This window comes from Rutidosis leptorrhynchoides, chromosome 8 (assembly GCF_046630445.1).
Source record: "Rutidosis leptorrhynchoides isolate AG116_Rl617_1_P2 chromosome 8, CSIRO_AGI_Rlap_v1, whole genome shotgun sequence".
NCBI classification, from domain to species: Eukaryota; Viridiplantae; Streptophyta; class Magnoliopsida; order Asterales; family Asteraceae; genus Rutidosis; species Rutidosis leptorrhynchoides.
Window position 1 is genome coordinate 156,430,602 of NC_092340.1, and position 12,617 is coordinate 156,443,218.

A 12,617-nucleotide genomic window follows, 5' to 3' on the forward strand; every position below is an offset into this window, starting at 1 on the left:
CAAGCTTCATCACCATTTTTAATGAAGCCAAATTTCTTGGCTTCCTCATTAAAACGATGATTCCACATTCTAGATGCTTGTTTCAATCCGTAGATTGACTTCTTTAACTTTCATACACTTTTAGGATATTTTGGATCAACAAAACCTTCAGGCTGGACCATATAGACATCTTCCATAAGATATCCATTTAGGAAAGCGGTTTTGACATCCATTTGCCATATTTCATAGTCGTAGTGAGCAGCAATGGCAAATAATATCCTAATAGACTTTAGCATTGCCACAGGCGAGAAAGTTTCATCATAATCAACCCCTTGAGTTTGAGTGAAACCTTTTGCAACAAGTCTAGCTTTATATGTATCCAAGTTTCCATGTATGTCGGTTTTCTTCTTGAAAAGCCATTTGCAATCAACTAGCTTGGAGCTAGGAGGTTGCACAACAAGTTCCCAAACTTGGTTTTCATACATGGATTGCATCTCGGCGTTCATGGCTTCCTGCCATTTATCTTTATCGATCCTTGATAAAGCATCTTCGTAGTTTGTCGGTTCATCCAAATCAACCGTATAGCAACCATCTATGAGAAACCCATATCTCTCAGGAGGATTGCTAATCCTACCAGATCTACGAATGCCTTGTGTATTTTGATCATTCATTTGATCACTATCAACATTTTCATGTTGAGTGCTAGTGTCAACCAATTGTGTATCATCTACTTGATCTTGAACCTCTTCAAGATCTATCTTCCTTTCACTATTTCCTTCCATTAGGAACTTAGTTTCAAGGAATTCCGCCTTTCGAGCAACAAATACATTCTGCTCGTATGGATCATAGAAATAGTATCCCATATCATCCTTGGGATATCCTATGAAGATACACTTCGTGGATCGAGCATTCAACTTATTAGGGACGTAACGCTTAGGATAAGCTTCACATCCCCATACCTTTAAGTATGATAGAGAAGGAGGTTTTCCAAACCACATCTCATGAGGAGTTCGTTCCACTTTCTTGGTTGGGGCCATATTTAAAATACGAGCCGCGGAGCTTAGACAATAACCCCAAAATGACAGAGGTAACGAGCTTCTTGCCATCATAGATCGAACCATATCCATTAGGGTTCGGTTCCTCCTTTCGGAAACTCCATTAAGTTGGGGTGTTCCGGGTGGAGTAAGTTGTGAGATAATCCCACAACTCCTAAGATGATCTTGGAAGGCATCGCTTAGGTATTCACCTCCTCTATCGGTACGTAGTACCTTAATTGTCTTATTGAGTTGATTTTGTACTTCGTTTTGATATTCTTTGAATGCTTCAAACGTTTCGTCCTTGTGTCTTAATAAGTAGACATATCCGAAACGACTAAAGTCATCAATGAAAGTAACAAAGTATCTTTCACCTTTCCTAGTCATGGGTTTAAAGGGTCCACATACATCCGAATGTATTAATCCCAATAAATCTTTAGCCCTTTCATAGGTCCCTTTGAAAGGTGCTTTAGTCATCTTGCCTTGTAAACAAGATTCACATACTTCAAACGAATCCATTTCATTTGATTTCAAAAGTCCATTCTTTTGAAGTGTATGTATTCGGTTCTTGTTTATGTGACCAAGGCGACAATGCCATAAGTAGGAATCACTCAAATCCCTTTTGAGTTTCTTGGTGCTTGTATGGTACATTGAGCTACTAGAAGATGTGTCATCATGAACCAATTCATAAATTCCATTTGAAGGCGAAGCCTTGAAATAGAATACATTATCTTTAGAAACATGAATATCATCATCAATAAAATTAACAACGTAACCACATTGTTTTAAGCGAGAAATAGAAATAATGTTTCTACACAAATCCGGAGCATACAAAACATTTTCTAAAATAAGTTCCAATCCGCTTGGAAGCTTCAAAATAAAATCTCCTTGAGCTTTAACATGCACCTTTGCACCATTGCCCATATAGAGACTTGATGTTCCCGCCTTATGATCACTTCTTTTGAACCCCTGCAAAGAATTGCAAATATGAGTTCCACATCCAGTGTCTAATACCCATGTATTAGAAGAAGTAATACTTAGCTCTATATATACCATATATATATTACCTGAGGTTTGCCCTGCATCCCTCTTGTCCTTCAACTCCTTAAGGTAGACCGGACAGTTTCGTTTCCAATGACCCATCTCACCGCAACCGAAACATGGGTCTTCCTTGGGGTTTGCCTTCTCGGCTACCTTTTGCTTCTTAGCCTTGTTGATGGTTGGGGTAACCATCTTCCCTTTCCCTTTGCCTTGATAGGCGGGTCCTTTTCTCTTAGCCACCTTTGGCTTAGAGGTCTTACTTTTGGACCCACCTTGATCGATTGCTAACACGGGTAAAGCCCTTTTACCCATGCTAGTTTCCGCCGTTCTAAGCATACTGTGAAGCTCACCTATGCTCTTATCCATCCCATTCATATTGTAATTAATTACAAATTGATCAAACCTTTTTGATAGGGAATTAAGGATAAGATCGGTGGCTAACTCATTTGATATGTTTAGGTTAAGACGGTTAGCACGATCAATAAGGCTCTTCATTTTGAGGACATAAGAGGAGACGGATTGGGTGTCATCCATACGACATGCATGTAGCGCTCGAACCGTTTCGAAGCGCTCGACACGTGCTTGTTGAAGGAACATCTCCTTCAATTGCGTAATCATGTCATATGCACTATGATGTTCGAAATCCTTTTGGAGTTCGGGTATCATAGTCCCAAGCATTAGACAAGCGACTTGCACCGAATCGGCGCAATACTTGTCATAATAAGCCATGCCCTCTATATCTTCCTCATCCGGTTGGTCGGGAATAGGGTCCTCCAACACATACGCTTTGTCCTCAAGTTTGAGGACAATCCTAAGATTACGGAACCAATCCATAAAGTTCGTATGGTTGAGTTTGTCTTTCTCGAGGAGAGACCTTAATGATAGGTTGTTTAGGTTAAGTGGTGCATTTTGCATGTTGTTGTTATTTGCGGCCATCTACAAAATTTAACAAAGTCCTTTTAAGTATCGATTTTAAATTTAATAAACAATACCCTTTTATTTTCTAATTGTTTTATTAAATCTTAGAATCCAACGGTAAATCAAATTTCGGTTAGGTGACCTTTATCCCGTTATTTGATTTAGCTAGGTAGTCATTTATGTGACAATTGCAATCCTTTTGCAACTTCTAAGTTATGGGATCATGCAATCCTTTTGCATGGCATATTTATCCCATCAACGCCTATTTGTTCATCATGCTTCGGTGACCCTAAGTTCATGATTCCCAAATCAAGTCGTCCTACTTGTGTAAACATGTAGACTTAACATACAAGTGGTTAGGTGACCTTTATCCCACATGTATGCGAAGTGTACCTTATTCATATTAGTTCGCTCATGACGGTTAGGTGACCTTTATCCCATCAAGAGTTTCCTAATACGTCTAAGTGTTTCCACAAAAGGATGGCGTTTAACTTGTTTACCTTGTTTTAGTTAAGGGATTTTAAGTTTTCATAAATTCTAGTTTAAGAAAACATTTGCCATACACCAACATGCATTTGGTGTATAGTTCATTATGAAAAGCCAATTTCATGTCTATAAACCATTTTATATATATGATCCTAATCATGATCTTAATAACCGTTTATTAATGTCCTTTTAGCCATTTTTAATTTAACCATTTAAATTGACGTTTTGCATGTCGTTAATTAATGTATAATTTAACCAATTAAATTGCCATTTTGCTTGTTGTTAACTTGTGTGATTAACTTGTAGCATACAACCATACAATCCACAATCATACAATAAACAACCATGCATGCAAAACAAATATGTTCACAATCAAGCCATTTTGGTAGACATTTGTTTAGCCGAAAACAAATGCCACCGGATAAGGGGTTATAACACAAAGTAGGAGATTTCAAATCTCCCACTTAACCTTGCATCCAAATGCTTCTTCATGTGTTCTTCAAGTCTTCATCATTCTTCATCGTTTTACAAAATATATCCTAATACATTTTGTCTAAAAAATGAAATTACAACCTAATCTATTTTACATACCAAATATAAAATAAATTACATAACCAAATGAATTATTACATGCAAAATGAATAAATATTATTACAAACCAATTGAATAAATATCAATCAACCATGCATGCAACCAAACACAAGGTCAAGGCTTAGATTGTGAACATCATCAACATAAGTGATAGGCAATACAGAATCACAAGTGATTGGAAACACAGAATCACAAGTGATCTGCAACACAGAATCACAAGTGATTTGCAACACAGAATCACAAGTGATCGGCAACACAGAATCACAAGTGATTGGCAGTACAGAATCACAAGTGATTGGCAGTACAGAATGCAGAATCACAAGTGATTTTGGCCAAAATGACAACCACCCAAAACCGAAAATTTTACATTCTACTTCATGCATGTTCATAGAATGCAAAATTATAGTGGGTTTAATAACCATCTTGAAGCATATTTCAACAACTTCGGCTCTAGATACCATTGTTGGGATTTAACAAGTTTCATAATACTTAAAACCTTTTAAGAATCATTCAAAGCGGAAGCATGTAAAATTACCAATTGAAACTTGTATATCTTTAACCATATAAAAGTTAAATCCCAAGAAAAAGATCAAGTTGAGAAATAAGCTTACAAACTACAAGCAAGAATAAGATGTTATACCTATTCCAAGCTAGTTGAAAGTGATGAAGATGATGATGTTGAATGGAGCTTCAAATGGATGAAACCTCAAGAGATTATACCCCAAACTTGTAACCAACACCTTGTACTTTGGTTAGGTTTTGTTGACACTTGAATTTGGCTTCCAAAAACCAAATTATGAAACCCTTTTTGTGCACAAAAGGCCACGGCCAGAACAGCTCTTGGAGAGAGCTTTGTGCAGTTTTTTTTCTTATGTTTTGATGTGTAAATGCATGTGTGTATGGTCTCCAAGAGAGCCTTGGTTAATATGCACCTAGAATGGAAGTAACATGGTAAAAGACAAGTCAAAAGAGCATGCTTACTCCATACTCCCATGCCACTTCCAATTCTTTTAAATAAAATGGTTTGTTTTATAAAATTAGATTTTATAAAACACATTTTATAAAACTTCCATTTATTATATACATTTTATTATATAAAACCAATTTATATATAAAATGTAACATAAATAAATTAATTATTTAACCTATAAATAATTAAATCCATAATATATAAATTATTCCATAATTTATATAATACACATCAAGTAATATTTAAGAAAACCATTTTTCTTAAAGTTCAAGTGTCGCGTATTTGATCAATGAACCAATCGTTAAAATCAAATACAAATAAGGTGTCGGTAAGTTTGTTATTGGGTATGACCCGACTTGGATCATAACACGTCAGCCACATTAATTTAGTATGTCTCTCGGGCATACGAAATACCTTCACATTTTAATTAACTAAAGTTGTTAGTTAGTTACTTGGGCTTTTAATTGGATTAACTTGTTAATTACATTCATACTTGGGCTATTATTTGAACTTGGACCTTGTTAGTGTTAATGGACTTATGTAAGCCCACCCTACTTCTTAATGGACCTAGTTAGCCCATTTCTTCATGCAAGTATTACTTTCAAACTTAACTAAATGGATTAAACACTTAAGGAATCTAGTTACCATTTACTTACTCATCCTTCCCATGCAAATACATCTAATAACCAACTTTTGAACCTTTAACATGCAATGGACTTGTGGACTAATCCCTCCCCCCTTGGAACCCCAAAAACCGTCGGCTAGAGCATCATGGGGGAGTGGTTTTTACTTTCAAACTTTGTTAACTTATTACTTGTATTCTCTCATTCACTTCCTTACTTTTACACACTCTTACTTGCCTTCATTTTTCTCTCATCTTTTCTCTCTAAGATTGTAAGTAACTTGAATAAATCTTCTTCCTTTTCTTGACCAAAACCGAAACCAAACACCTCTTCATCATCAATCTTTGTTTGTTGTTTGTTTACTTGTTAGTTGTTGTAGTTACTTACTTGTTACTAAGAACCAAACTCTTTAGTTTGTTCTTCATATTATCTTGTATTTACAAGAACACACAAGAACATAAACTCACTAGTTTATGATTCTACTTCAATTGTTTCAAAAGTTTCAAGTTCCATGTGTTGATTAAAGACATACTTGAAGCTCATGAAGTAAACTTTAAAGTTTACTTTCTAAAGATCAAACTTTGGTTTGAATCTTTAAAGTATGAACAACCATGAACCTTTTCTTGTTTATTTAAGTTTACTTCTTCAATTTATGCACTTTAATTTCATGTAGTTAGTTTATATGGTCAAGTACTACAAGTTAGTCTTGATCTCATATCTCTTGAACAAATTAAGTTAACTTTGAAAGTTCAAGAACACACAAATAAGTTTCTTTAAATATAACTTTAGATCTAGACTTTTGAGTCTTGGATCTTCAAGATCAAACTAAGAACTATGTTCTACTACTTATGATCTTGATTAGTTAGTTTACTTTCAAGTTTGTAACTTGTTATTAGCTTTAAAGTCCATGTATGTGTTAGATCTAAGACTTTGATGCAACTTTGGTTCATCAAACTTCATACAACTCTTAAGTGAGTTGTGCTTCATGTCTCAGACTTGCACATGGGTTATGATGGCCAAGACTTGGTTAAGATGATGTAGATACATCAATGAGTTGTACACTTGAAGCTATATGCATCAAGGATGAGAACCATGATGAACATCAAGCACCAAGACCACCGGAACCCTTTTAAACTCACTGTTCTGTCCAAAAGCTACTGGTCTGGTGATTCTGTAACAGACCAGTAGACCTGGGCTGTTCTAACCTTGATTTTTGGATAGAACTTTTCGAGTAGATAACTTTTCATATAGGACTCGTCTTAATCCGAGTTACGGTTTAGGATTTGTGGCCCTCCGATCGTTACTATGTCCTTTAACGTCGTGCAGAAATTTCTGACCTACTCGCACTTAGACCCTCGCCACGGTCAAACCAAGACGAGTTTGCTTCTGTAAATTTTACCACACTTAAGGGACTCATAGACGGAGACATGGCCACTGGTCTCACCTTAATTCAGTAAGGGTAGAGGCCGTTGTGACTGACTGAATTCAGACTTTGTTTTAAACTACTTTCATAAACGAAACCTACTTTACGCCTTTTGTTTAATGATGATTGATGATGACCCTTAAGACCTTAATTACATACTTTTAAACCTATTAAGATGATTTACTGACTTAGTACTATTTGACTTAGGTTGAGGACCTCGGACCGTTTACTTTCACACCTTTCCCGACTACTACTTTACCGCTACATATCATTGTGAGTTATAGCATTCCCTTTTTACTTTAACTTATTTTGGGAACTGAGAATACATGCGGATTTTATGTTTTACATACTAGGCACGAGTACTTAAACTTATATATGTGTGGGTTATACAACGGCAGAAACATTCCCTTTAGCTCGGTAACGTTTAATCATTGGTTTTTGAACCGTGAACGCGAATCTTAGATATGGATCCATAGGGTTTGACATCCCCACTCGGGCTAGTAGCGCTAGCATTTAACGAGTGTTTAATACTTCATAGACATACGCACTTTCCAAGTGTACTTTCAGGGGGTATAAACGTTAAGTTAGTTACCAAGTGCTCACGGTTAACATATACTTTATCATACTGTTTTGAAACGCTCTTTGTAGCACTGAAATCTCGTGGCCTACCTTACATACTGTTATACTTAAACTATAGCTCACCAACCTTTGTGTTGACGTTTTTAAGCATGTATTTCTCAGGTGCTTGAGGTTGCTTCCGCTGTGTACTAGTCGTGCTGTAGAACCCGCTGCTTAGATTTGTCCACGCATGAACTACTTTACTTTGCATTCAAACATTCGTACTTTTGAACTATGACTTGTAACGACCATTGTGGTCACATACACTTATTATTTGCTTCTACTTAGTGAAGCATGCTTTTGAAATGTAAAACATTTGATGTCGGTTATGACATCACCTTTTTATCGTGAATGCAACTTCTTTAATTACAGCATATAGTACTTAACCTTGTAATGATCCTGTTGTTGATGATTCGTACACGATGGTTTTGTACGGGGCATCACATCTTACCTTTAAAATCGCCACATGAAACCCACACCGTGTCATATGCACCCACCAAACTCTCAAGGTTTGATCAGATTTTCAACTTGTTTGCATCGTTGTGAGGGCCATATACATTTGCAATTATAGTTTCTGAGTTACTACCTAACCATTTCCCCTTGATAGCGATGAAGAACTCTTTTTGTATACATCGTTCAGTCACGAAACAATTTGTATCCCAGATAAGAAGCATCCCTCCCGATTTCCCAATCATTTCTTTTTGAATGAACCCGAACTCGTTGTTACTCCAAATCAAACTTATCCAATAATCATCTACTATTTTACACTTGGTTTCCTGAATAGCCACGATATTAGGTCTTTCACGACTAATCAATTGCCTAAAATCACCTACTTTGTTGTCCTTACCCTTCCTGAAATTACGAATATTTAAGAATAGAATCTTCATTGATAGATAAAGGGTACAGAGGTTAGACCAGATTGCAATCAAGTCCGACCAATTTTGCAAACTCATTCAATTTTACACTATTTTCTGATTTGTCATTGTTGTTCAATTTCCTTGAGTTACATCCTCTTGGTCGGCAACGGCCAGAGATCTTCTTTGAAGATCGCTGTCTACCGGTGGGCTCATCTTTTGATAGACCATGTGATTTTGAGCCTCTCAATTTCTCACACGTTAAATTTGATCTTGCAAGACACTTTGCCCGCAAAGAGGGCAAATTGTTTCAATAGCTTCATTCATAGGTCACGTATAATTGATGTTCCATTGGGGCGAAAAAGTTCACGAGAATAAGTGTTAACGGTCTCAAATTCAGTAAACTCGATAGATTCTTAGTTTCAGAGAAGTTCAGCCGACTGTGGGAAGATATCCCAGCTCTAGCTTTTGAAAGAAAGTTATCGGATCACTGCCCTATTGTCCTTAGAGATCGAGCTATAGATTTTGGACCTAAGCCAAACAAAGTCTTTGATGCGTAGTTAGATGCAGAGGGGTCTGATCAGGTGGTGAATTTAGCATGGAGTAAAGAAGTTAAAGGTAGAAGGTTAGATGTTCATTTTCAAAAAAAATAAAAAAAAAATGTCAAACTTGCAGTTAAATAGTAGAGCATGGAGACATTCGAAAAATTGGATGCCAAAACAGATGATCTCAAAGCAACACTAGTTAAGTGGGAAAATATAGCTAAAGAAAGACCCCCGTTAGATGGTGAAAGGCAGATATGGATGGAAGCGCATAGAAAATGGATCGAAAATGAAAAAATCAAGTTGTGTATGGCAAAACAGAAGTTGAGAGCCAAATGGGTTATGGAGGGTGATGAAAATTCGAGGTATTTCCACTCTTTCGTAGAAGGTATAGCAAGCGAAACATCCGAGTACTTAACATTAAGGGCACGTGGAATGAAAACCCCATATATATAAAAGATGAGGTTCTTAGTCACTTCAAATCACAGTTCATGATTCGACAATCTAATAGCATGTCCCTCTCTAGCTGCTCACGACAGTTTACTCTGAAACATATCACAAGCTTGCAAGCATCCAGCTTGGAATAGATATTCTTTGAGAAGGAAATACAAGAGACCATTAATGATGTGATGGTTCAAAAGCCCCGGCCCGGACGGATTCAACCTCAAATTTTTCAATAAATATTGGAATCTTATTAAAGAGGATCTCATTGGTGCAATAAACTGGTTTTCGATGAACGAGGAAATATCAAATGGCAGCAATTCTTCATTTGTTACTCTTGTACCGAAAAAATCCGACGCTATCAATCTCAATGACTACCGACCGATAAGTTTGATAGGTAGCTATTATAAAATTCTCGTAAAAATTTTATTAAATCGCATCATAAAAGTGATACCTGGCCTCAATGGGGAAGAACAAAGTGCCTTTCTTAAAGGGCATTTCATTTTAGATGGTGCCCTAATTGTTAATGAATCGATTAGTTTTTTGGACAAAAATTAGAAGAAAAGTCTCATTTATAAGGTTGACTTAGAAAAAGGCATTCGATAGTTTAATCTGGGTATTTCTTAAGGACATGATGGAGAGGATGGGTTTCGGCCATAAATGGAGGAAATGGATTTTGGCTTGTCTTTGGTCGGCTTCGGTTTCTGTTCTTGTAAATGGTTCACCTACCAACGAGTTCTCACTTCAAAGAGGTGTTAGACAAGGTGACCCCCTATCCTATTTTTTGTTTATCGTTGCCTCAGAAGGTTTAAATATCATTACAAAAGTCGCGATTGCAAATGGACTCTACAAAGGTGTCAAGATTGGATCCGATAATGTGTTGATATCGCACCTCCAATGTGCGGATGACACAATTTTTCTCGGGGAATGGATTTGGAAAAATGTTAGTAATCTCACGTAGTTACTTAAATACTTTGAAAACGCTTTTGGTCTAAAAGTCAACTTTCATAAGAGCTCGAGTTTTGTTTTGGGAGTGGCAAAAGAGGACGTGGAAAGATTATCAAATAGATTCGGTTGCAAAATTGGTGAACTCCCCTTCAGATATCTTGGACTTCCTATCGGGTGCAATATGAACCGAGTCAGAAATTGGAAACCGATTGTGGACAAAGTTAATTCGAGACTTTCCGGGTGGAAAGCTAGATCGATTTCTTTTGGTGGAAGATTAACCCTACTTAAATCCATTCTTCATAGTTTACCGCTATACTATTTCTCACTTTTTAGGGCCCCGTCGAGTGTTATCCATCATCTTGAGTGTATTAGAAGAAATTTCTTTTGGAGCAGGTCGGGTGATACTTCAAAAATTCTGTGTGTAAAATGGGCTGAAGTAATATCTTCATAAGGGGAGGGGGTTTAAACATCGGGTCTCTTAAGGGGAAAAACTTCTCCTAGTTGGGTAAATGGAGGTGGCGGTTCAGAAATTAACCAAACTCATTATGGGTAAAGGTTATCACCTCTATACATGGGTCGGGCAGGTTGTTATCTTTTTCTGGTCTATTCAAGTCACAAGGCAAGAGTGGGACTTTGGTTAATATTGTCCATGTAGGGGCTCCGTTCTTTTTCCGTTATAGAAAAAAGATCGGTTCCTACGGTGGCAGCTGCGGAATCTGCTGAACTAGAGAAGAAAGTTAACGGTTTCTGCAGCTCATTTTCACAAGTCATTGGCGATGGATCGTCTACGTTTTTCTGGACAGAACCTTGGCTGATCGAGACACCTCTAAAAGAGAAATTCAGAAGGCTTTATCAACTTAACATGGATACAAATGCGACGGTTCAGGAGAAAGTTGAATGGAGGGATGGCAAATTCTTTCCAAAATGGAGCTGGAGTAGGGTGCCGAGTGGGAAAGCAAATGGCAAACTCGCCGAACTAACCAACCTACGATGCCATAACCAGTTAACCTAACAAGGTACCGTGATGCTTGCACACGGGACACCTGATAGAGAAGCTTGGTTATGGCATCGTAGGTTGGGTCAACCATCTGCAAGTTATTTAAATCTTCTTTTTCCCAAATTATTTCCACAAAATTACGTATTGGCTTGCGAGACATGTGTTTTGGCAAAAAGACATAAAAGTACTATTAAACCTGATAATACAAGAAAAAATATCCCTTTTTCATTAATTCACTTAGATGTGTGCGGTCCAGCTCCAATAAACGGGGGTAGAAATTTTTAATATTTTTTTACTCTTTATTGACGATTGAACACGAATGACGTGGACCTATTTCTTGAAAAATAAATCTGAAGCATTTGATAAATTTTCATTATTTTATAAAATGATTCAAACTCAATTTCACTAAAATATTCAAATATTACGATGTGATGCCCCGTACAAAACCATCATGTACGAATTGTCAACAACAGGTCTATTACACGGTATAATACTACATGTTGTTTTAAAACAGGTTTTGCTTTCATGAAAAGATAACGTTTTACAAAAGATAACGTGATTCTACGAATAGAAAGCATTAACATAAGTACGTGACACAAAGGTCATTACAAAGCCATTGTTTAAATGTAACATAAGTTGTGAATGCAAAGTAAAAGTTTCATGATTGAGATATCTCTAAGTAATGCAGCGGAAGTCTAACACAGCGAGTCTGTAACAGCAAGTCTATAACACCAAGACTATAACAGCAAGTCTAACAGCGGAAGCAACAACGTCTAAGCACCTAAGAAATACATGCTTAAAAAGTCAACACGAATGTTGGTGAGCTATAGTTTGTTTGTAATCAGTAGTGTAATGCAGACCACGAGATTTCAGTGCTTCAAACCAGCATTTCAAATCATTATTTTAATTCAGTATGATAAAGTATATGCTTAACCGTGGGCACCCGGTAACTAACTTAACGTAATAATAATACCCCCTAAAAGTACACTTGGCGAGTGCGTATGTCCTCGAAGTATTAAACACCCGTTAAATGCTAGCGCGACTAGCCCGAGTGGGGATGTCAAACCCTATGGATCCATATCTAATATTCGCGTCACCGGTTCAAAAACCAATGATTAAATGTTACCGTGCTAAGGGGAATCTTTGTGCCGT

The 12,617-nt window shown here is 36.9% G+C and overlaps 1 protein-coding gene across 1 annotated transcript; it reads left to right on the forward strand.

Annotated features, from left to right (window-relative positions):
• The first annotated feature begins 9,226 nt into the window (after positions 1–9,226).
• LOC139863899 (uncharacterized) lies at positions 9,227–11,480 on the forward strand. Its single transcript, XM_071852502.1, has 3 exons — positions 9,227–9,444; positions 10,127–10,463; positions 11,124–11,480. The coding sequence occupies exons 1-3, from the start codon at positions 9,227–9,229 to the stop codon at positions 11,478–11,480; spliced, it is 912 nt and encodes a 303-aa protein (XP_071708603.1).
• The last annotated feature ends 1,137 nt before the right edge of the window (positions 11,481–12,617 follow it).

Coding starts and splice junctions, on each gene's coding strand:
- LOC139863899 (XM_071852502.1), top strand. CDS start 9,227: ATGGAGACATTCGAAAAATTGGATGCCAAAACAGATGATCTCAAAGCA. Junction 9,445..10,126: donor GAGGGTGATGAAAATTCGAG/GTATTTCCACTC, acceptor GGCATTCGATAG/TTTAATCTGGGTATTTCTTA. Junction 10,464..11,123: donor GGGAATGGATTTGGAAAAAT/GTTAGTAATCTC, acceptor TTGTCCATGTAG/GGGCTCCGTTCTTTTTCCGT.